Below are 26,950 nucleotides of genomic sequence, written 5' to 3' on the forward strand. Positions count from 1 at the left end.
CTGGTACTGTAAGCAATTTCTTCATCTGCGTACAGTCAAAATTTGTGTCAGCCACTGTAAAGAATTCAGTGAGCAGCACACACGATTGTATAATGCAAATTGAATTCAGGATACATAGTTATCTCTTAGTTGTAGAATATGGCAGCTACATGATTATAAACTCAACAAATGTAGCATGATGTTTTTGTTTGACATACGGTACTGGCAAACATATTTCAGAAGTAACTGCTCAACTTTAAGCGGTATACATCATCCTCGGCATATTTTAACAATTGGTCTCATTGATTGTTATCAGTATGTTATTGTTACTGGGTATGAGAAGATGACAGAACATGTTTGTCATATTGACACAAAGACCACAACACTTTGAATGTGTCAATCAATGATTATTATGTTTGCTTTCATAACAAAACGTCCGCTTTCAGAACATTTGAATTACTAGATGCAACAGCAAGTTTGCCTTCAACAGCGATACGTCTCATCGTTGTTTATTGCCCTCAAAGAAGTAAGTCGACCATGTCGGACTTTCTGTCTGATTTTTCATCTTTAATGGAGATGCCATCCTTTCAAAAGGTCACTGCTTGCGACTTCAATATCCATGTTGATAACACAAATGATTATGATGGGCAGAAATTTACAGACCTCCTCGATTCATTCGGACTGTTGCAGCATGTCAAAATTCCAACTCACGAAAAGGGAAACACTCTTGATCTAATTATTACCAGGAGTTGTGATCCATGTATTTCTGACATTTCAAGTGATTGCCTCCTGCCATCTGATCACAGTTCCCTTCATTTCGATATCATGGTCAATAAACCTTCCCAAGCTTACAATACTAGTATATCTCGCAATATTCGTTCTGTTAACATAAGCAAGCTTCGAGAAAGACTAGCTGACTTATTGTCAGTTTTGCCATCAAATGAGGAACGGGCTAGTTTGCAGGCTGCGAGTTACAACAATATACTCCGCTCACTTATCAATGACATCGCTCCTCGAATAACTAAAGTGACCCCTATCATGCAAGCAATGGATCCCTTGGTATACCGAAGAGCTTTTGGGGGATGAGAAGAGATCTTTGTCGCTTTGAAAGACAATGGATTAAAATAATCGCAATCGTACCAATCCAACTAAAACCGGACTAGTCGTACATGGAGAAATTTACAAATCCTTCCGTTCCAGTTATGTTAGAAAATTAAATGACCCTCAAGCTGCATATCATCGCGATCAGATAGATCATGCTGACCAGAAATCCAGAACATCAATCGGAATATCGAGCTGGGTACATACAGTACAGAAAACAGCTCTCCTTAGAGTGCAAATGATGTACTGCGTTCTCTTGATAGATGCAGAGATGTTATTCTGATTTTACTTGATCTATCTGCTGCCTTTTGACACAATTGACCATAACATTTTGCTTCACAGATTGCATTACAGATTTGGTATTTCAGGAACTGTATGGGATTGGTTCAAATCGTATTTGCGGGGTCGTACGCAATCGGTCTGTGTTGAGTCAATTGTGTCGGAAGCACAATTCCTTGAATGCGGTGTCCCCCAGGGTTCGGTCCTTGGACCAATTCTTTTCAGTTTATACCGGTACATAGCACCATTAGAGGATATCGTGACCAAGTATGGGCTTAATTGTATCATGTATGCAGATGACACCCAATCTTATATCACTTGTGAGGGCGATCGTGTCCCGATCGATGTTATAGTCTTGTGTGGAGAATATCCGAGGGTGGATGAGAGAAAATATGCATGGTTCTCAATGACGGGAAGACAGAGATTGTACATTTCTCATCTAAATTCAAAGGTGTCGGCCCGGTAACTCACTGTGATGTACAGATTGGTGATGTCACCATACAGCCATCGAACGCAGTTCATAATCTTGGTGTTACCATGGATACAGTCGGTAGTATGTCGGCCCATGTTGTTAATATTTGTGGGTCAGCCTCCCTTGCGTTGTGGAAGATAGGAAAAATTTGTAACATCTTAGATCAGAGCACTACGGAGAAACTTGTTCACGCTTTCATCACGTCTCATTTAGATTATTGTAACAGTTTGCTTTTGGCCTGCCAGCTTATGAAATTCAAAAGCTGCAAAAGATTCAGAACTCAGCATCTTGTTTAATTACTAGAACAACAAGCGACCTAGCGGCCGATATAGCTCCGCTGTGTTTATGTAGAGAATAACTATTTTTGACACATGTTGATGAAGAAGGTGGAAATCTTTGATAGCTCAATGCAGTGGCCAGAAAAAAGTGGCTAAAATAGCTGCAAAAATACACAATTGAAGATTTCATCATACTTTGAATATATCACATCGGATCATCCCTAAGAACATGTCAACAAAAGCTATCTGATGAGTAGTTTTTTGAGAATAAATTTTCTGACCAAAAATGGCAACAATTGCCCCCCCCCCAAAAAAAAATGCAGATTTCATCATAATTTCAAAAGATCAATTTAGTTCATCTATAGAAACCTGTATACCAAATTTCAAAGCTGTTAGACCAGTACTTTTTGAGAAATATATGTTTGACCAAAAATGGCTAAAATTGCCAAAAAATTCAAAGCTGCAGATTTCATCATAATTTCAATAAATTTCATTTAGTTCATCTATAGAAACCTGTATGCCAAATTTCAAAGCTATCAGATGAGTACTTTTTGAGAAACACATTTTTTGACCAAAAATGGCTAAAGTTGCCCCAAAATACAAAATTACAGATTTCATCAGAAATTCAATATATACTTAGCTCATCTGTAGGAACCTGTATACCAAATTTCGAAGCTTTCAGACCAATACTTTTTGAGAAACACATTTTTGACCAAAAATGGCAAAAATTGCCCAAATTACAAAATTGCAGATTTCATCATAATTTCAATAAATATCATTAAGGTGATCTGTAGGAACCTGTATACAAAATTGCAAAGCTATCAGATGAGTAGTTTTGGAAATACACATTTTTTGACCAAAAATGGCAAAAATTGCCCCAAAAATACAAAATTACAGATTTCATCAGAAATTCAATATATATTACTTAGCTCATCTGTAGGAACCTGTATACCAAATTTCAAAGCTTTCAGACCGATACTTTTTGAGAAACACATTTTTTGACCAAAAATGGCAAAAATTGCCCAAAATTACAAAATTGCAGATTTCATCATAATTTCAATAAATATCATTAAGGTGATCTGTAGGAACCTGTATACAAAATTGCAAAGCTATCAGATGAGTAGTTTTGGAAATACACATTTTTTGACCAAAAATGGCAAAAATTGCCCCAAAAATACAAAATTACAGATTCCATCAGAAATTCAATATATATTACTTAGTTCTCTATAGAACCTGTATACCGGATTTCAAAACTATCAGATCAGTACATTTTGAGAAATACATTTTTTGACCAAAAATGGCAAAAATTGCCTTAAAAATGCAAATTTGCATTTTCTGCATAATTTGAACAAATCCGAAATAGATCATCCTAGGGACATATGTACCAAATATCAAAGCTATCTGACTGGTAGTTTTGAAGAAGAAAATTTTTAAAGATTTTTTTACCAAACATGACAAAAATTGCCTTAAAAATACAAATATGCAAATTCACCACGATTTGAACAAATCTGACTGAAGTCACCCTAAGTAAACTGCATATCAAATTTCAAAGCAATCGGACAAGCGCTTTCAGAGAAGAAGATTTTTTTACCAAAAACACCAAAAAATGCCCCAAAAATACAAATATGCAAATTTCACCACGATTTGAACAAACTGAAGTGAGGTCACCCCAAGTGAAGTGCATATAAAATTTCAAAGCAATTGGACTTGCAGTTTCAGAGGAGAAGGCAATTGTTGACGGACGACGACGGACGACGACGACGACGGAAAATCAACCTATTTGATAAGCTCCGCGTCGCTGACAGCGGAGCTAATAAAACCAGATCATATCACACCTTGTCTTTACAAATTACATTGGCTTCCAGTTAAGCAAAGGATAGAATTCAAAATTCTTAGCATCACTTATAAGATACTCAATGGTCACGCTCCAAAGTATTTTAGGTGAATTGCTCCACAGTCCGTGACACTCAGCGCACACTTCGCTCTCACTCCAGTGTTGTAAAATAATCGCCAATCATACCAATCCATAATCCAATAACACTAGGTCAAAATTTGTAAGACAATAGTAATAAACATAGACAGAAAACAGCACAGAACAGACAGTAAATAGACGGTACAAACAAAGTCAAATTCATGAAAGAAAGATATATGGACCTCTGGCCAAAAGACCAAGAAGTGATGTCAGGTGTTTCGAAAATAGTAAGCGCATCCTGCCCCACATGTGGCACCCGCCATATATCAATCTGTAAGTAGATAGGTAGTGGTCACTAACTAAGGCCCAATGTCACCGATGCCATCAGTGATCATTTGTCGAAGAGAGATATTGTATTTATCTACCAGCTTGCGATACCTGCCAAAAAAGCGTTTGAATGTAGAGACAAGTCTTGCTCTGGTGTAACCTTGATTTAACAGTTTGAAGAGAGATGGCCATGTCTCTCTACAAAATCACCATATGAACTGCATGCTCTTGCATATCGTATAAGCTGGGAAATGTATACCCCATAAGCAGGTGAGAGTGGAATATTACTGATGAGGTGTGGAAAATTAATTATACTAAGTTGAAATCATCTCTCTTGTCATATAGCCTAGTAGAAAGGTGACCATTGGAGTCAAATTCAAGTAAAATGTCCAGATATGAAGCAGAAGAGGCCGTTTCTGTAGTTTCTTTAATCTCCAATTCTGGAGGATAAATCATAGCGAGATATTTACTGAATTCAGAGTTATTCAATGAAATAACATCGTCTATGTATCTAAATGTTAGGTTTGAAAGTACGAGCTACAGAGACCTTTTTCTGCTTGATAAGGTTCTGGATAAATTCTGCCTCGTATGAGAACAGAAATAAGTCGGCAAGTAAGGGAGCACAGTTAGTGCCCATGGGAATTCCTATACACTGTTGGAAAATGTGTCCTCCAAATTCAACAAATATGTTGTCAATGAGGAAATCAAGCATACTGATAATGTCTTTCTCGGTATAAAACACTTTAGCATTAGTTGTATTTTTAACAAAATATGTAGAATTATACCCTAATACCACATATTTGTAACGGCGTGAACCGTTTTTGTAGAAAAAATGCTTGGTTGATGATGTTTTTCAAGCGTTCTTTCAATTTATCATGTGGTATTGTGGTATACAATGTGGAAAAATCGAAAGTTTTAATAGATGTTATTTTTGAAACAGATCTTGATTTCAAATTTTCCAAGAGTTCCTTCGAATTTTTTAATATCCACATTTGATTTATACCACTCCGAGAAAAGACAACATCACAGTATGATTGAAGTCCCCGTTTAACAGTACAAAGAACAGAAGTCAGTATCTTCGATAACTCTGTTGTTGAACATTTTGAAGATCCTGCGATAAACCTAGCTTTGTAAGGTGTTTTGTGGAGCTTTGGTATCCAGTATAAGCTAGGCAACTTATTATGGTCATCCTTTGTTGTAATATTAAAATTATCCATGAATGACTTATGGTTTGCCAAAATTTCAGATTTGTTGAACATTGATTGTCTGTAAGTGGGGTTGGTTGAGGTCTTAGTTACACCAAGTTCGTCTATAAGACATTCAAATAATACTTCTTAAGACAAATACAATGTTATTGGCAGTTTTATCAGCAGGGACGACAACATATTTGTCATGGATATCATTCAAACACTTAACAGCACCAGGATCTTTAAATACAGAATAGGGTCTTCTGCAAACATGTGATCTTAGTCGACCAATACGGCCACGCACTATTTTCCTCACAGATTTGACCCATTCTGACAGTGTGTCCAACTCTACATCCTCCCTTTTAGCCCATTTCCTGGCATAATCTTCAACTGAGTCCATAATGATCTTAAAATTATGGTTCCAGTTGATCCTGCGAGGTTCTCTGAACTTGGGTCCACAAGATAATATCTTACGAAGGTGGTGATGTTCAACCAAGTTCAGATCACCAGTGATGACATGGCCAACTGGAGTATATTTGAAGGGAGATGTAGAGCAGTCACAGGATGCTGGTGTTTGAAGGAATTCATCAATTTTTAAGTGCCGCAATGCCTTATTGTAATTGAATATTTTATTGGAGATTGTCTTGGTGTATTGATATGACAGAAAAATTTATAAACTAGTCAAAGGAAACACAGGTATTACGGTGATAGGGCTTCACAATTTGTGCACCTCGCTTATGGAATTCTCTGCCATTACATAAGAAGCCAATATCGTTAAGGGTAGCCCCCTGTTGGTCAACTGTTTACATGTAACATTAGCTTTCAGAGACAACAGTCTTCTTCATCAGATGTACTTGCAGAATGAACAAAGAAGCACAAGGCCAAATGCATTGTGGGTAATGGACAATGCCAAAGGAAGGTGTCAAAGTGAAACAAAGAATTTGAACACCGCGTGTGAAAACACTGTTGAGTGAGAACAATGGTAGCAACAACTTGGGCAAATCACAGCCACATAGTTACTTGTATGTGTTAAAAATCCGTAATCTCGATTGAGTCCTTCTTGACATAGTCAAATTATTGTATAATTTCGAGTTCTTCGGTCTCTCTTCGGATGGTGCTTTTACTATGGATCTTTCTCAGTACAGCGACACGGAAATCATTGATAGAATTCCAGCTAGGTTAAAATGTTGGGCAACAGGTTTACGTGTTTTTGTTGCTCTGTATGTCGAACTTGTGATTGTTGATGCGTTTCCACTGTGGCTGTCCCTATTAGCCAATGTATACAGCAGATGGATATTTCATACATGTGATAGCATAGATGACGTTGCTGGAGTCACAGTCATACAGTATGATCCTTTGACGTTGAAAGTCTTCTGATTGGGTCCAACTACAGTGGTGGTGGTGGTATTGATGAGAGGGCACAGTTTGCATCTGGCTTTATTACAGGGTGTTGTTCCATGGGATTGGAAGGTCATTGGGAGATTACCAGTGACTGTCAATAATGCATTGTTTGAGGTCGGATGCTTTCTGCAAGATCTCAGAGTAATGTACTGTCCTGTCATATGATTGGATGCAGTTAATTGACTATTTTGTACAGTTTCTTCAGCTGTGTACTATAAGTTATAACCAGTGGGATTCTGTTGAATGTTCTTTCTTCGGCTTGTATTGGAGGAAGTCATTGTGATCGATATTGCTGGTTGCAATTCTCAGAGCAGTTCATTGACTATTTTGTTCAGTTTCTTCAGCTGTGTACTATAAGTTACAACCAGTGGGATTCTGTTTAAGTCTTTCTTCGGCCTGTATTGGAGGTTCAAGTCATTGCGATCGATATTGCTGGTTGCAATTCTCAGAGGAGATTCAGAGTTGCTACCGTTAACAATATTGGTAAAATAATCGCAATCATACCCATCCATAATCCAATGACATTAGGTCAGAATTCGTAAGACAATAGTTGTAAACATATACAAAACAGCACAGAACAGACAGTAAATAGACGGCACACAAACAAAGTCATATTCATGAAAAAAAGATATATGGGCCTCTGGCAAGAAGACCAAGAAGTGATATCAGGTGTTTCGAAAATAGTAAGCGCATCCTGCCCCACATGTGGCACCCGCCATATATCAATCTGTAAGTCAGATAGTAGTGGTCACTAACTAAGGCCCAATGTCACCGATGCCATCTATATCAGCAATCATTTGTCGAAGAGAGATATTGTATTTATCTACCAGCTTGCGATACCTGCCAAAAAGCGTTTGAACGTAGAGACAAGTCTTGCTCTGGTGTAACATTGATTTAACATTTTATCAGTCAGATCAACACGGCTCTATAGGTGGTGGTTTCTGGTATAGAAGGCTGGTTGGCGGTTCCTTTACCTTTCTGAAATACCAGCTTGTTTATACCGTATCTTAGAGCACATATAACAATGATATAATCTTGGCAAGTTAAATGACAACATACCAGTACAAACATGAAAAGACTACTTCTATTCCTGTGCAGGTGTTACTGACATTGAGGAGTGATGGCTGAGCTACCTGCAGCCCTGATTTTGTCATCATCATGGAATAATGATCTCTGTGATCAAACAGATCCAAGCACTGGTCAGCTGATCAGAGAATTTTGTAACAAACACTGAAGTCTCCAAAACTCTCAGATATTTACTGTACTGTTCTGGATGTCAAAGTTAGCGAAGACCAGCAAAATGATGCAAAAAATTCGGTGTTACTTTGATTCCAGCAACAGGAAACAAGTGGGCTGATAAATTTGAAGTGCCACAATTGTCATGGATTATTTACCATGAAATTCGCTATCCAAAACTAAGAAACCTCAGGAACATTCAATACGTGATTGCATACAGTCAAAAGCTAAGGGATGCCGCATCTGCAATTCATGAAGATCTTTTCCCGGGAGCCATGCTTTACATATTGCCTTTTCCTGATAAGGCTCCTGCATCACTCTTTGTTTTTAATGTCTGGAGCAAAGATGAGTGTGGGTTGGCAGGATTTCACAGAATTATAATTCAGGAATTCTGTGGAAGGAAGGCCAAGGATGGGGAAGTTAAGAAAGCCTTTGGTACTGTGCTTAATATCGAAATCAGTGATGACCAGAAGACAGATGCTAAGAGCTGTGGTGTCACCTTGCTCCCTGCTCAAAGAAAGGAAGAAGTTGAAGAAAAAGATGACCCCTCAAATTTGGTGTGGCTGTTGAACCATGAAATTTACTATCCTGAGCTAAGCAAATTAGAAAACATTAAGAACGTTGTTGATACGCTCCAAAGACTGGACTTGCAGCTGCTGATATCAGGAAGAAGCTATTTCCTGATGCAGAACTTGTTTTGATCAACCATGTTTCTCCAGAAAACAACTGCTTGCAAACTAAGATTGAAGGGCCTTTGAAATTAGAAAAAAAGATGTTGCGCATGGCTAGTAAGGCTGACCAACTGTTTTCCATTGGCCCTGCAATCTATGAGTATTTTAAGACTGCATACGGGGCAGAGATTCAGGGTAAAGACCTGTCTGAAATTCCACACGGAGAAATTCTTCCTCAAATAATGGCATGTTTTTGGAAGAGAAAACCCATTATTCAGAGAGACCAAGAGGCACAACATCCTCACATATGGGGAACTAGATACGCAAGAAGCAGTCAATCAGTGTGCAGTTATGGCAAGTTCCATTGGAAATGTTGTTAATAATCAACTTAAAACAACCCCTCCAAAGTGGAAGTTACAGGGGGTTTCTCAATCAGCTGATTTGCACACCCCTTGTAAATGAAATGAAAAACTAAGCGCCTCTTGCCAGAACTACATCCTGGCTACTCAACAAAAGACCTTTTAAATCCATACAACAGTCTCATATCTGCATACCTGCTCCAGTGTACATGGATTATGGTTTCAGTGGTTTAGAAGCAGCAGTTTTCGGCTTGCCGACCATGCTTTTTGAACAAACAGAGCTAGCTTACTTCATCAAAACTCACTTCTCTATCTATGAAGATAGCTGGGTTGTGGACAATCCTGACGGGGAATGTCTAAAGAAGAAAATATTGCAACACTTGGAAGACACAACAAAGGCACACCACAAGGCAAAGGCACTGAAAGAAGACTTGCTGAAGAGTGAAGTTGTGTCTGCAAGTTATGGCAAATTTGCATCTATGTTAACTATGTCTTCAGGTGACCAAGGTGAAGATCACACCATGATTTTGAAGAAGCAGAAGACACGCAAGGTACGGAATAATGCTGTATTTGGATTACAACTCCGCACATTATTATTAAGTTAAAACTAAGATTATAGATAAAAATGTTTTGTTGGAAGCTGTAGTATACCGGTAGGTAGTTCAAACGAACAATATGGACAATAATGATTCACCAAAATATGAAGGAAAAACATACAGACACCCTTAAGGCATGTAGTGATTTTTTAGCATGCTTTATGTAATACATTAATTTATCAGCATGAATGCATTGAGTGATTTGAAATTGTAGGCACTGAACAGTTGATGGAAAGTTTAGGAAGGGTTCAGGATTCAAATTTAATTGATGCATGTGTTTTCTTCAGTAATGAATGACCCCAAGCCCAAATTAATCTTATATCTTTCACATTCTGTGTTTCCACTTGAAGGCTTAGTTTCAAGGCAATGATTTGGAGTTGCAGGAAAACACAATCTGACATTGAACTCAAAGAATTTCAGTGTATATTTACTGCCACAGCCACTGCCACAAATATAAGAATGTTTCCTACATTTTACTGGTGAAAATGACCGAAGCATTATAGGGGCGCTCTGAAAGATCATTTATAAACAGTAATCTCCTTTTAATGTCAGACACCATAGGACCAGTAACTGTGGAAAGTACAGCACAATTTGGCAGGAAGAAAAACAACGGAAATGGAAAATCAACACCTGAAAAAACAGAGATCGAAGATATGGAACAAAATGACCTAACTGGACAAGGTATAGTCGATCTTACTCTGTGCCATTTTGAACTGTAAAAATTTACATATTTTGATAATCACAAAAGTCAAAATTTTCCAAGACTGATGACAGTAAGACATAAAAATGTCCCTGTTCTTCCTGTACATTGCATATCCTTTATCAAAGGATGCTAATGTAGAAAGTTGTATTTTGACCTCAACACTTTACACAAAGATTTCTCTTTACAAGCAAAATGTACTAATATACAGGAAAATTGAGAAACTGCAATTTACAGATTATTCATTTCATGCAAATTATGTACATCATGATGCTCTCACAATCCTGAAGCTTCTTGATAAAACACAGGTATAAATGTTCAAACAGCCAATGACTTAAATTCAAACAATTATTACTACTGACATCCCAAAAGTGAGTGACTGACCAAAATGGAGTATTGGAAAAAATCGTAGTAGGTTTGTCTGAATTATGAATCAGTTAGGCATTACTTGAAGTCTCAAAGAAAGTGTTATGTCATAGAAACATAACATACAAATAGTATTAACAAATAGTATCAAGTACACTAGTTTGCTCATATTTGATCAGATGTGGTTGATCAAAATGAAGGAAATATTCATAGATTCTTTGAACTATAGTAAACCATGATGAACAATCTGAAAGTTCTAACACTGTTGCCGCACCTATATGACAATGGTATGCACCAAAACCGCCCCTTATTTATTACAAAGCATATGGCAGTGCTATCAAGCTTTTTTACCGTCAATGGGGAATGTGCAACACAAACCTATGCATTTTAGGACTCTGCAATCCAAAATTCAACATATCATACAAGGGAATATGCTCTCATGAAAGATAGACAATTCTAGATATCCAGGTATGTAAGTGGTCTGAAATCACCAAAGTGCGCCGCACACTGCGCCAACGCATTTCAAAGTGCGCCCCATTTTGCGCCGGTATATTGTGCCGCCTAAACTGCGCCCTTACTCTGTGCCAAAACACCTCCTCTGAGTGTCACAAACAACATCGAGTATTCACACTGCGTAGCAGGATGCTTTAGCAGTGTGAATGTAGATATTAATATCTGGTGACAATGACTTTTCCAAGTGACCTGAAAATGCAGCTTGAAAAATGACCGTGAATTTGCAACAAGTTAAAGGCAGGGATTTGATACCCGGGATCAAGTTAATCCCGTTCATCTTTGACATTCACGGACGGGATCGAATGTTTATGTCTGTGTAAATTACGTCATGACTAGTCTGCACAGGAGGGTGTGTGGACGTGCAAACAACTGATTATACGACACTGATATAAGGTCGAGACCAGTATACATCTACAGAGAAACAACGTTTCGTGAAGCCCACAATGCTTGGAGCATGCAACAAGTGTACTTCAACAGAAATGACAAAGGTACAGCAATCCACGACGCTGCTGCCACTGACGTTATTACGTTCCGAATTCAGCTTACCGGGGCTCTGGCTGCAACTGTACAATTATGCAGCTAAACGATAGCGTAGACGTTGTGCAATTGCAAGATACTCTGCTGTTTCAAATCGTTTCGTCTACAGAACTACTAAAAACTCTGTCAATTCGACCAGAAAAAATAATTACGGTTTGAAATCGGTGCATTAATTTATATTTATAAAAATAATAAAATGTGACATCATCGATCATAAGAAATGTGGTGTTTGAAGAACATATTTGGTATTTCATATACAAACCCCTTAATTGGCAAAATTGTGTTCCTACCAAAGACCATTAAACTTCCCAAATTGTATGATTTACAATTTTTACTCATTTTGTGAAAAATCTTGTTTCTTGCATCTATTGCATTTTATGAGATCAAGACCATGCATAGAGGAATTTTGTACTTGAATGTTGAAAATTTACAGTAAAACAGGGCAAATAATGATTTGCAGAAATCATTACACAGAATCATGCTCAGAGTGAGTACTCATACTGGATCTACCCCCTTTAACGCCATTTTACTTATATACCAATTTCTCATATTTCTAAAATGCCTTAGACCCCCTGACAGTGCATCTCAGCCTGGATGACGAATTTCTATGCCAACTTCTCAAAGAAATAGAGGAACAACCGGAAGAAATAAAGGAAAAAGTAAAGGCTGCCTGGAAAGAGTGTCAACGAATGCATAAACGCAAAGTGGAAGAAGTATTGGAAGATGAAGGTGTCAGTCAAGAAGTAAAGAAACTCTGTAAAGACAAAGTTGGTGATGTGGATCCATCCAGTTTGAAAGCAGAGTCACTGGCAATGCTGTTTCGCCTGCTAACTCTTTACCATCTTTACAGACTAAAACAGACCTGTCGATCAGGAAGCTTGGCAAAAGCATTTGAACCACTACTGATAACAGATGAAATGAGAGAAATTGCTGCTACAGTTGGGATAACATTGCAGTTGAAAGCAGCATATGACAGTGAGAAGTTCAGACTGGTTGAACTATTCTTTATCAATCGTAAGTATCCTCAGAATCTATGGATTGTTGTATATACAGGGCAGGCATATATGTTGGTGTTACACGCTCAAACTTTTTCCAGATATCCCTATTTCTGGTACATTTCATGCACAACAAAAATGACGTTTGTTGATTTCTCAGTTCTTGCAGTTAATTGACTTGTAATATTAAATTTGATCACTCACATGCTGCGCAGGTAATAAACTTAATCATTTCTCTATAACAAAGATATATTTACCCCATCAGGTAATGTACAATCCCCAAGATACATTTGTATTGTTAATTTCAGGAGATGGAGGGGGAATCGAACCTCTGAAGAAATATGATGATGTCATAGATGAGATGCATATTGAAGATGACACAAGTGATTGCACTGTAAGTTGAACATAATTACTGGGATTTTCAATGAACCACCTGTCCTCTTTGAAATGCCAGTCAACTTGAGTTGCATTGCCTAAAAGTTTTACGTCAACATTAGGTGATGGTTGCATAAAAATGTTTGACAAGTTTTCATATACATTATTTGTGCTCACAATATTTTTTGATTTCTATTAAATAGGTTGAAGATGGACATCAGCATGGGGGTGACAATGCTAAGACTGATGTCACACAGAGTAAGCATGATTATCACACTTCAAGCTGCAGGCCTCAATACTTTGTTACTTTAAGTTGAGACTTGTTGATATAGAATACTAAAATGTGGTAATCTTTTGTTTTACTTAGAAAGATGTATCAAATTGATTGAAATGTGTTGAGATGCCGCTCATAAACAACTTGAGTCTCTGAGAAACTTTGAAATTAACAAAGATCCTTGAATTAATGTGGTATCTCTGTCTATGAACACTTCCTGTGATAGACAGTGTAATGACTTCATTGCTATTCTTTTGCACATCCTTAATTTGCTATTTCAATTTGTGCCATATTTTATGACAGAGATGTGAATCAAAATTCTGCACTATATCAAATGTCATTAACTCAAACTGTTGCACTCAGCTAAATACCATATTGGAATAATTTCTATATTGCAGTTGGGGAACAATCCAAGATATTGGTACTTGGGTTTGATCCTAAACTTGAATTGAAACCATCCACTGAGACCAATGTCCGTACACTATTCAATCCTGTAAAGTTGACCAGACAGAGAGGAAAGCAGTATGATATACTCCAAGTGGTGATGGCAATGACAGACAGGATTCAACATATCCTATCCTCTAGACTGGAAATCTTGGCCTTACTTGGATTTGTAAGGTATCTGTTGACTGTTGTTGGTGATGAGGATGGAACACAAAGCTTCCCGGGTAAGAAATGCCAAGTCGTTGGAAAGTTTTTGGCTTTCTCTCTGTCACATGATGAGCTATACAATATTGCTACATTATAATTACTCACAGATTCAAAGAACCCCGATTTTATTTTTTGTGGAAGTGTGTGTGTGTGTGTGTGTGTCAGAGAGAGAGAGAGAGAGAGAGAGAGAGAGAGAGAGAGAGAGAGAGAGAGAGAGAGAGACAGACAGACAGACAGACAGACTGGCAGAGTAAACAGACATATACTGGGGGAAGGCTGCATGTCTGTATCTGCATAAAGAATGCAGTTTGTGGAATATCTACACATCACAATGATATTTATAAATTGTGGTGATACAAATGTATTTTGCTTCATTTCAGAACTGGAGGAACAACTATTTTCACATGGAGAGCAAATTCCACTTATCACAACAGCTTATAACACTATGAGTTTACAGGCTAGAAGTTTGCTCCTATGCCAGATCAGCAAAAGACAACAAACAGATTCTGACATTAGATATTTGGCATTAGCAAAGTCCAAAGCTCAGTCTGTACACAGTCAGCCTGATATTGAAAGTCTAAATTTCTTTCAGATAAGAAAATTTTGGAAAACCAGTTGGCAGAAGCACAACAGGAAAAGTCACATTTAGAAAAGCAGTGTAAAGAGCTCATACAGCAGAAAGAGAAGGATGAGAAAGTTATCACTACACAGCGTAGTGATAATCAAATACTGAAAGATAAATTGGAAAAGTTGGATAGAAATATCAAATATTTACAATCTAAACTTAAACAAAAGGATGAATTTATAAATGAGTTAATGACAAAATTATCTGATGCTCAATCTTATGTTGAAATGCAGCAAATAATTGCAGAATCCCTTGAACTTGGAGAAACATTCCCGGCTGCTGCTGGAAAATGGGAAGGTGGGTGTTGAAGACATGTTAACATCACAAATGGAATGTGTGTCAACACATTCAAGTGACTATCAGAGTAACAATGTGGTTTTTGACAATAACCATATTCATATTATTACTGCATATTGTATTAAGATTCTCATTAATTGTTACTTGAATCATGTTATCAAGCATAATTGACTTGAAACTGGTGATTGTTTCTTGAATTAATCACACCAATATTTATGATCATGACATGATTATATCAAAGCAAGAAACACAAAGTTTAATACCCAATCACATGATTAAAGAAGACATTTCAAAGATAATTCGAAGAATTTTGAATAAAAATTGTTTGAATAAATTTTCACACATAGTTTCGTAAATAGTTTCTTGATTCACTTTAAAGTCAAGTGAATTTAATTATCAACATATGTTTTTGCGAAAACACATCAATGAGTGTGCAACATTCAAAGAATCTGTTGAAACTTCCCCAAATTTATATCTCAGTCCACCCCAACATTAATAAAGATGCATTTTTCAAATTTGGGGATTTGTTTTCTTTTCTGACCGCCAGTTTGTTCAAATAAATTTCAGGTGAATCAATCTTTGAAGTCAGAGAAGAAGCTACCAAACATAAAGAAATCAGAAGAATTGACATTACATCAGCTGGTATGCAACACTCTGGGAAGTCAAGAGCTGACAGAAGACAACAACCAGAATCTGCCGTATGGGACAAGAGGAAACTCCAGAGATACTGGCAACCACAACTGAGACATCCAGACCAGTGAGAGAGGAAAGAACCACACTGGAAGAACAGGGAGCAACCTCTACAGAGACGAGGAAAATTAAAGGTAACATCAAATAATCAATTAATAGCTTGCGCTGAAGGCAAACACATTTAAAATTAGCGACTCACTGATACACATTCATCACTGCTGTTTTTTTTAATTAATTTACATTTTGATTACATAATTGCCACACTTGCAATCCCTTGATTCCTGTGATTGTATCATTTGTGCGTCACGGCCTGGCTTTATTAAGTTTTATTTTGAGCAAGATTTGTAAGCAATGAAGTTACAAGATTGATAACTTAACAGAAAACAAATTGAAAATAAAAAACATCAATATTTTTCATTTGGTATAAAAGATGTCACAGAATTTGATAGCATCAGCCATGCATTGAACTATATGCAGTCAGCTGTTATGTGTCAAGGGTCATCTGTACAATAGTATGCTTGCAGGGCTGAGTAGTCAGTCTCAGTGAGCTGCCCCATACATACAGGCTGAGTAGTCAGTCTCAGTGAGCTGCCCCATACATACAGGCTGAGTAGTCAGTCTCAGTGAGCTGCCCCATACATACAGGCTGAGTTAGTCAGTCTCAGTGAGCTACTCCATACATACAGGCTGAGTAGTCAGTCTCAGTGAGCTGCCCCATACATACAGGCTGAGTAGTCAGTCTCAGTGAGCTGCCCCATACATACAGGTTGAGTAGTCAGTCTCAGTGAGCTGCCCCATACATACAGGCTGAGTAGTCAGTCTCAGTGAGCTGCCTCACACACAGCCAGCGACGCTGCGAGGTCATCAACATGTGTGATGAAGAGGGCTATCTTTATATATCTTTATCCAAAAGCCATGATCTTCTATGAACAGTGAACTGTCACTTTAATGACATTACATAATTGCACATGCTTTGGACTTAGCCCTAGGGTAATATTAATTATTTTTGTCAGGTTGAATTTGTCAAAACATGCCAAATTTTCCATAAAACTGCAGTCTATTTATATGCTTTGATTAATTTGACAATTTATCTACTCAATAAGGATAAAGTCTTGAATGTTGTTGTTTACAAACTGGAACAACTGTCTCTAAATCTTTATAAAGTCACAAACTTGTATTGGCCTCAGAGAAGTTATAGGAAAGAATGCAATACGTGTTAGTGCATGCACCAGCCAATTTAAGATTACCTGTTGTTATACCTCTTGAAATTTAATGTATTACCTTTCCTCAATGGGAAATGTATACAAAAGTGGAGATAACATTCAATGGTGATTATACCAGTAAATGATTGATATGGTAACATTAGGAAGACAAGATACCGGTACCAGTACATACACTTTTTATGGCTTAATTAAACTGCATTTTATATTATGCCTGAGTTTAATATTGTACACATGCAGAACTGTAAGCGCAATTGTTACACATTTTAACCCTCTCATGGTAAATTGCAGACCATTGAATAGAATACCATTTGGATACAATGGCGCATACCTGAGCCTTTTCGTAAGAAGGGGGCAGGGAACCAGACTATTACATTCTACACTTCATATGTATTTAGAGGTTATTACCCAATATCACCTGTTCCTGTGTCGTATCAGCATGAGTGTCATTTGTGCTGCGTCAGACACGAGACGAAGTCGAGTGTCTGACGCAGCACAAATTACACGAATGCTGATACGACACAAGGAACAGGCGATATTGGGTAATAACCGATTTATCATATACCCATGCCCATAATTTTAGGGAATTTTTACTAATAGAACGAAAAACCTTTAATTTTGAGGCTTTACTTTATTACGCCTTGCGCATAAATATCAGAATGTTTATGTGAACAGGCTTCATTCATAAAGTATACGACGAAGATGTCAACATCAAGCGCGACATCGCTGCAAGTCGTCCATATCTCAATGAAACCCAAGAAGAAAGACACCGGGATACAAAAATCGTCATACAGAAGGAACATTTTAAGGTGCAATATGCTATTACAACTGTAACCGATCAAAAACTGCTCAGCTTTAAATCTATCCTGATTTCGATCGTCGTACAGGCACAGAGCTCATGCCGAGAGGGGACGCCATTTTGTTAGTTTACCTTTAGAGTTGTCATGTCAACAGTCGTCGCGCGCGCGACATCGCTGTCACGCCACGCGCTCACTACTATAGCTGTTCGGTGGAGACTGTGCACAGTGCCGGCGCCGTGCGAACGGCAGAATGTTTGCTAGAACTTGACCAAAAAATACCATGGGAAAACATTTCAAGACTCAACGTGATATTTCCGTATTTTGCAACCAGAAATACCCGTGTTCCTCGAAGCCCTTCAAGTTTTTACGTCGGCGACATCGCTTCGAAGGCGGGGAGCGGCACGGCAGCCATTTTGTTGTTTACGTTGTTTACCAACAAACTGCTAATGTAGTTCGGGAAAACTCTAAAACCGATGACGTTCATCGTGCATATCTCGACGTTTACCGTGAAATATCACGGCTGATATTTTACGTTGAACGTCACTAGGATGTAGCAATATGGGCATGGGTATATGATAAACCATAATATTGCATTAAAAGTACTTACATATCGTATACTGTAATGAGTTTTTTCAAATTCCTTCTCAGCAATACTTCATCCTTCCCTCCAATGTCTCAAGGGTGTCAGGCATGGCCATACGATGATCTCTAGTTTTGTTGGTTCTGTCAAAATATTTTTCCAACAACCATCAAAATCAAAACATCTCGTTGAGACAAAACAAGACGGAATAAATATGAATTAATAACATGAAATCGTGTGATATTATGAAACATACCTACTTGACTTATCCTTTCCTTGAACAGAGAAGAAACCTGGTTTCTTTGGCAAAATCTTCAGACGTCTAACTGGGCGTAAAGACACTGTACGTGGTAGAAGAAGAGAAGTAGTCCATGATACTGGAAATGAAGAAGACTCTGATGATGAAGCAGTGTCTGAAAAGATACAGATATCAGGTCAGTACAAAATCATTCTAGTGATAATTATGCTTCTACTTTGATTTCAATCAATTTGTCAGTGTGCACAACTGAAGGAAGTGTTGTACATTACCAACACTTTTTTCAAAGCAATATTTCTTATCAAAGATGACATGAAAATTCCCTCATGGTATATATTTATTACAGCAGAGAATCTAAGGTTTAATATGGTAGGAATAGTTTACTCAAATGATGAATTGTTGAAGTGGGCAAAGGTCAATTGCTATAAAGTTTGAAATTACAATTAGGTCCCTTGAATACCTATTCCTCCAAAAAAACAAAGTCTTTTAGTACCTATGACAGATAACAATTATAGACTTGAGCATTAATTAATGAAAAATGGCAAGTGCATAAACAGATGCTTGAAAAGAGAAATTGCTGAACATGTGTCATCCTCCTAAACAGTTCGTTGCCACTCTTAATTTGGAGGTTCGTTCGCGCAATCGCAGATTGTACGACCTCGTGAACTTTGATACGCGCATGCCTATTCAATCCCGATTACGTCACACAGATTACAGCGGGAATCAGCTGTTGAACTGTAACTCACTCGGAAATGGACGGTGACCGGCCACAGTGCAGCCGGGCAAGTGGTAATAATGCCGGGACCGATCACTTAGCGAAGATAAATAGGTTGTTTACACACCAATTTCAAGCTGATTTAGACCTCAAGTTTTGCTTTGCCGTACATTTTCCTCCGTGTTCATAACTGAGCGCCCATCCATTGGTAAATTCCCGGGGACAATTCATTGGTATTATCACTGTATGTACTTACTACAATGATGAAGTTTCAGAATGCAAATTAAGTTGAACTTGAAGGCGACGTGCAAAGTAACTGATTTCACTCCATGCCCAATGTGTCTAGGTCGTTCTGAATGTGTGACATACACGTGTTTGACTAACAGCAGTGTACCGGTATCTGTATTAAAACATGTATCTCAAGCATGCTGAAGCTTCAACATATTTACGATGGGGTTTAACTTTCTTAAGTTAAGGGACAGCAGAAAGTACGAAGTCAATGTCAACCCCTACCCACGTACTACCCTAGTGTGGGGTATTTGGATATAATCTTATGAAGTTTGTCAAATGCCTCAACCCTGGGAAAAACAACTTGGAAACCCTAAAATCAACAAGCAAATCGCCATAACCACCCCCCCACCCCCCGCACACACACTGATGGCTGGGGCATTTATAAATTCTGACTCAATTCTGAGTCAATATGAAGTAACTGTAACTAGTAGTCTGAATACGAACACTCCATTCAGTCAATAAACATAGCTCTTTATCAAAAATCTGCACTTCCAAAGTCTTTTAACCATCCACAGTTTGGCGAACATCAATTTAGCTGGCTTGACCAGGCTGAACGAATACAATTTGGAAGGGTAACCAATTTTCAAAAATGTCCCCCAACGTCCCCCGTCAACGTAGCTCAATGAAACTGCCATCCTTTATTCATCTATATTTATCGATTGAATAACTTGAATGACATTGCTCACAAACACATAAGTACGCGAAAATGGGACTTTTTTGAACTGCAGGTGCTTGACCTGTCACTGCCGATACTGAAAACATTGAGGTGACGATCGCACTACGTCAAACAGAAAGCTTGAAAAGTTGGCAAATTATGACTTATCATGCTCTCTTGCTGCCATGATGTTGAAGTGAGGTTAGTCACGAGGTTAACCATGACCGAATTTTTCCGAACTTGGCCTTGCATAGCGTTACAAAGGCCGAAATTAGCCGATGTCCCAAACCAAACACGAAGACTTTGAAGTCAGTGACGTAATCGAGATGAGATCTGGGCATGTGCAGTCATTCGAAAACGAACCTTCAAATTAAGAGTGGCAACGAACTGCTAAATATTAATTTAAAGGTGAATAATTGACATACTGGTAATTAATGGTAATACACAAAAGTAAAACAATATCATTTTCTTTTTCATTGAGTTCAAATGGTACAATCAAGGTTGACTGCACTAGCCATTGGTATTTGTAGACCTTAGATTTAGAAGAAGTGATCTACCTTTGGAAAATATCTAAGGCTATATCTGTTAGTGTCACAAATACTATTATGCTGAGGTCAAAGGTCACTCAACATTTGGAATGTGGCCTCAGGCTGCAGCACTTTTTGATAGTCAGATTAAAGAGGATGAAAATTTAAGATGGAAGAATTTGTGTAAGCCTCACCCAAGTCTACTTGTACTATGAATGCAGAAATCATTACTTGTAATAATTCAACTGTTTGCCACTTGTTATATTTGTGATGACTAGATTCCTATTAGTCTGCATGAAAAATTTAGAAAAAAATCATTTCTGTTGGCAAAATTGTTTTCAAATCAAAACTGTCTTTGCTTGAATCAGAGAATTCAATAAATATTCCAACTGCATACTAAAACGAGACAGAAGATTCACTGTTTTCTATCACTGTTAGAAAAATATTGAAAAAAAATGCTTCTTTACAAAAAATGCAGTATATGAATGTGGTATATGGTAGGTACTTCATATTGTACAAATGTGCATTTATGTGTAAAAAAATTTACACGATGGTTAAGAAATATTTGTGGGAATATTTTTTGTGGTCACCTGTTCAGCACATTAAGAAAACTCTTGCTAAAATATAATGCCTTCTCATAAGCCTTTAAAACAGTAAAATAATTTAGACTAGCTTCAGCTGATAATTTTGCATTAATAATCACAGTTGCTATGGCAACATAACCCTCACTAAATATAAGCAAATAAAGGGACAATGCATGTATCATAATTAAGTTTTTCAGTGAAATGAACACATTGATTTATCTGTACAAAAACAATTATGTTTCCTATATTTTCCAAAAAATGAATTATGAAAAAAAAGAAAATATATTTTGTTGCCATGGCAAAATTACCAGTAAAAATTTAAAATACTAAACAATGTGAACATGAAGAATTGTCCTAATACATTGATTCAGAGTAGGTAGACATCTGTCACTAACACAATTATTACCCTAATCTTCTTCACATGTTATTCAGCACAATTGCATCTCACTTAGAGCGCTTGCAAAAATAATTTGCGTGTGCAAGCATTTATTCAAAATGTAGCATTAAGAAAATATTTTTAATATTATCAGTAAAAACCCTCCCTACATTAACTTGCCATCATGACAAGAATGAATGTGTTTGTCAAATGTAGTGTTTGCCATCATCCTTGAAGTTTAGCAAAAGAATTTTGACTTGATCACATCTAACATAGTAGATACAAGTCAAAATAAATTTTGAACTAAAATCTACAAAAGTGTTGCCATGGCAACATACACTTTTATAATGAAAGAAATGTAGGCATAACAGTTATTTTATGATTACATCTGTAAGAAAGTGAATGAATTCCTGGTGACAATGGTGGGCATTTCTAAGTTGAAAAAGCTATTTTCATGAAAAATAGATTGTATTGTTGCCATGGTAAAATGACATTAAACATAAATAAAACAAAAATATTAAAGTTCAAAATTTACTCTCTTTAATTCACTTTTTGACGCACTTTGAATTGTGTCAATAGCTACTGTCAATTTCAAACTGGATAACTATAAGCAAACAGTTGTAAACATTGCAAATTTACTCTGTTAATTTGCTCGTTTTGACCTTTGACCTCTCCTATCTTGCAGATGGCTGGTCAAAATGCACACTCAAGGGTCAAGGTCCTTATCCAGGACAGAAGTTCAACAATCCATGTGGTTTAACCTTCCATGATGATAAACTTCTGGTGTGTGACAGGAACAACAACATTGTTCAGATACTGAACCAAGACTACACATGTGAAAAGGTGCTAGGAAGTTTCAGCGGTCAGTTTGCCAAGCCATTCCAGCCACTGTCCGTAGTAGTCTCTCAGGACAACCACTACTTCATACTTGATGACAGCAATTTGCAAATTGTTGTTTGTGATCAAAATAATAAAGTTATCAGCATAATTACTTTACCTGCAGATGTAGATCCCTACTGCATAGCTCTCTTGAAAGGGTTTGTTTTGGTCACTGATGTCAAAGGTCATAGGTTACTCAAGTACACCAAGACTGGTCAACATGTAGCAGAAGTTGGTAGTCTTGGTCTTGGCAAGACACAGTTCCACTACCCCTGGTTTGTCGCTGTCAACAGTATGGATGTCATCATGGTGTCTGACAGTGACAATCACTGCATCAAGTGTTTTGATTCTGATTTCAATTACCTGTACCAATACGGTGAGGAAGGTGACGGCGATAGTCAGCTGTACTGCCCACACAGCATTGCCGTTGATGGCGCTGACAATGTTTATGTTTGTGATTCCGACAATCATAGGATTTCGATTTGGAGTCGAGATAGGACTTGGGTTGGTAATCTTTTCAAACGTAAATTGAGCAGCCCCAGGTACATTGCAGTCAGCCGAGACAGAATCTGTGTTAGAGGGTTAGACGACAAACACATCACAGTATTTTCTAAGTAGACAGAAACACCAAGATGATGTGTATGTCTGCATTTCATCAAAATATTGGATTTCTGTCAAAACTTTTGGCGCGAAGTCAATTTCCGATTATCACTCAAGCGTGACGATGAACAAATCATAGTTTGCATCATGTTTACAACTCAAAAACCATCAATTTCTCAGGTTTAGAATGATGGTGCTGGGAAAATAATATAGTATGTCGATGTCGCCTCATCTCTAGAGAAAACATAGATGTGAATGGTATTGATTGTTGATAGTTTTCAGTTACAAAATTTAGGAAATTTGACAGAAAGGCCAAACGATCAAGTTGAGTGTTTACGTACGCAATCAAGACTCGACACATGGCGTGCAGTCCATGAATCAATTCTGGGTTATGCACAGAATTTGAGAACAGAATTTTGAAAGAAATGTGTTTTCTATGACAATCATTTCATCTTGTAACCACGATAAAACAAAAAGTGAGTTGATTTGGACAATTAGAAGTGACAAATTTCAATATTTTTGATGCGATCGGCGGCTGAAAAGCTATCAGTACACTGCATCACAGCTGTGGGTCCATAGCTGTGGTGTTTTCGGACGAGATTCCTGCCTTTTACGGGCTGGTTTTGACTTTTTACGATTTTAACCCCGCCACCACAGCTATGGGAAAATGCGTAGAAAAGCGTCCATGTTACGCCCGACAGCACCCTTGTCGCAACTTTGTTCGGCGATATTTCGAAAAGTTTCCATCCAAATTACAAATTGCCAACACTCATCGACAACTTGGTTATTAGGGACTCACCACGACCAGAAATCCGCTTAAATTCACTGAAATGTCGCCGTTTTTTCTGGCTTCAACCGACATGACTACCCGGAGACCGCCATTTCGCTGGCGTAAAAGTGTGTTCGAGGCTCTCTGCAGAACGTCACCACAGTGACGTAGCGGTGCCTCTCAACTTATAAAACAAACTGAGTAGTTCATCGTGTGATATCGATGACCATCGTTCGTCCTATGGACATTGCCAGTCTCACAAAACTGAAATCAAACTTTAATTGGGAAAAAAATAGTCCAGTCCTGGGATCTGTGATTGTTTATGCCGCGCGGATCAGGCTGTAATCTGTCAGTTTGTTTTCTTAAGTTGAGAGGTCACCGCTACGTCACTGTAGTGACGTTCTGCAGAGAGCCTCGAACAACAGTTTTACGCCAGCGAAATGGCGGTCTCCGGGTAGTCATGTCGGTTGAAGCTAGAAAAACGGCGATATTTCAGTGAATTTTAAGCGGATTTCTGGTCGTGGCGAGTCCCTAATCTCCAAGTTGTCGATGAGTGTTGGCAATTTGTAATTTGGATGGAAACTTTTCGAAATATCGCCGAACAAAGTTGCGACAAGGGTGCTGTCGGGCGTAACATGGACGCTTTTCTACGCATTTTCCCATAGCTGTGGTGGCGGGGTTAAAATCGTAAAAAGTCAAAACCAGCCCGTAAAAGGCAGGAATCCCGTCCGAAAACACACACAGCTATGGACCCACAGCTATCAATACACTGCATCACAGCTGATCGGTGTGATCCCATCACATCGCAACTACACTAGACCGAGGCGGATCAACATTGTGTGTGCAAAATAAACATCAAAAAACATACCTGTTTATCTGTGATGTCTGTTTTGATCTGTTGTGTAAATATTTCCAATAAACAGTGGTAGATTTCTCCATTTTAAATGATATAAAGAGGAAGACGGCACAGCCAGTCCGCCGACCGAGAACCACAGTACTAATGTTATGTTTGATGCAAATGAGTCTGAAGAGGGCGCTGCTCTCTGTAACCGAATGCCGAGAACGATTGTACAACATTTTGTTCATACATGTACTGAAATAACCTTTTTGTGAAGTACGCGATTTTGAATACAAGTAATTCGGTTTTTCTTGATGGAATTAAGGTTACTCTTCAATCCTATGTAATACAACTGAAATACTGTATGTCATCACGTTGTACTTTATTTACTTGTAAGCTTATGACGATGATTTGCTATTTGTTGCAAGCATTGTGAGAATCGAAAGTGAAGAACACATGTTTGTTATTTATTTTTGTCATCTTTCACACTCAGTTGCTACTTTTTCGGATCAGTCTTTTGTACGTGTACATATTTACAGTTAAGTATATTTGACATTCCATTTATACTTCTAGATTCATAGACAAGACAACGATCGTGCAAGCTATAATGCTATGTGTAATAATGTTCCGAAGCTATACGCTTTGCGGTGGCAGTGTTCAGAGCATTCCAGCTTGTTTTATTTTATACATAACTGATCTTTCAATGACCGGGTGGTAAATGCCGCTGCGAACGGTCACTCCATTTCCTGACGATACGCTGAGCTTTGTGCCTTTAATTGCCTTATTCTACGTTGAAAATGACATTTGATCCAGCTAAACTATTTCAAGGAACGTATTTTTGTCATTCCGAAAAAAAACAGTTACTATAAAGAATAAATCAATTTTCTAAGCAATCTCGCAACGCACATACATTGGTCGAAAAAATTTCGGACTTGGTTCCACGTACGGTCCAGTGCAAGTGTTGTTCTTTTACCCTTTATATAACTGTTTATAACTGCAAGTTATGTTAGCTGGCGAGCCATTGCCGTGAAGAGAGTAGCGCCCTCTGTAGTTTTACTTTTGCAACTACTTTCGTTTTTGTTTTTTTCTCTCTAGATTATTTACAATGCAGTTTCTCAGCCCTGTAAACTTTAACAGGAAAGTAAATCTTATGTTTCTCACTGTTTCGTTTGAAAATATGTTAGGAAGAAAAGTATACAAGAAAGATGGATGGATTGAGATGACTCTTTAAGTTAAATTTCATGAGAAATTATAGAAACAAGAGATGATGGTATGACCACGTCTTCTGTAAAAATGTATTACTTTCATTCATATTCAATGAAATTAAAAGGTACAAGTTCATGTAACATGAAAGTTACTGTTGAAGGATTTAAGCTTATCCAAATATTGGGATTTTTAATTAACTAGTGTTTGTTTTACACTCTGTATCTCCTGTAATAGACTTGTTCATAAACAGCAGAACTGAAAATCCACAGGATTATTTATGTGAATGTGTTTACACTAGTGTATTATTTTATGGAGATGTAATTCAGAGCAGAAACTTGAGGGAAAGTTAACAATTATATACATCCTTTCTTTTATTCTCACTGTCAGCTGATTTCAAGGCTTTTGGTTTTGTCCATTTATGATTTAATTGCATCCGTCTTGTAGGAGACTCTCTGCTGAGATTATTTGAGACACTATTCATATTTTCCGAATTGCAAAAAAGATTCTCTTTTCATATGAAATGAGTTGTCACATCCTAAATGTAACCGTACCTGTTTTTGTGTTTCCTTTAATTTGTGATTTTTAAGATCAGAGAAATAAATTCCACTGATCAGATTATATTTTTGATGTATCTTGTAGAGGTCTAAGCATCGTCTAGTTCAGTTAAGTTTCTTCACATTCATACTGGTATTACAGCAAAAAAATAACAAAGTTCTGGTATAAACAGGAATGAGAGGACCATGAAATAGATATTTTATCAGTAATTACTGGTTTCAGAGAAACTTTATTTCATGAGTACAATAAATCATTTAAATTAATGACTTACTGCACGT

General features: G+C 37.6%; 1 protein-coding gene and 1 long non-coding RNA gene across 3 annotated transcripts in view; one reads left to right on the top strand and one right to left on the bottom strand.

Annotated features, from left to right (window-relative positions):
- LOC139142746 (uncharacterized) overlaps nucleotides 1-26,950 on the bottom strand; it is a 123,049-nt gene extending 96,099 nt beyond the window's left edge. The window contains exons 1-4 of one of the 2 annotated variants that reach the window (XR_011554470.1): nucleotides 24,942-26,950; nucleotides 22,823-23,273; nucleotides 18,682-18,834; nucleotides 18,449-18,564 (exon numbers count right to left, since the gene is read on the bottom strand). This is a non-coding gene — a long non-coding RNA (uncharacterized lncRNA). Of the gene's footprint in view, nucleotides 1-18,448; nucleotides 18,565-18,677; nucleotides 18,835-22,822; nucleotides 23,274-24,941 lie in introns of both variants that reach the window. The other variant, XR_011554471.1, reaches the window with a different exon arrangement.
- On the top strand, nucleotides 11,832-15,836 carry LOC139142943 (uncharacterized). Its single transcript, XM_070713138.1, has 7 exons — nucleotides 11,832-11,865; nucleotides 12,482-12,928; nucleotides 13,218-13,303; nucleotides 13,488-13,542; nucleotides 13,957-14,226; nucleotides 14,590-15,131; nucleotides 15,699-15,836. Exons 1-6 carry the CDS (start codon nucleotides 11,832-11,834, stop codon nucleotides 14,856-14,858), a joined length of 1,161 nt encoding a protein of 386 aa, XP_070569239.1. The 3' UTR covers nucleotides 14,859-15,131; nucleotides 15,699-15,836.

This window comes from Ptychodera flava, chromosome 10 (assembly GCF_041260155.1).
Source record: "Ptychodera flava strain L36383 chromosome 10, AS_Pfla_20210202, whole genome shotgun sequence".
In the NCBI taxonomy this organism is placed as follows: Eukaryota; Metazoa; Hemichordata; class Enteropneusta; family Ptychoderidae; genus Ptychodera; species Ptychodera flava.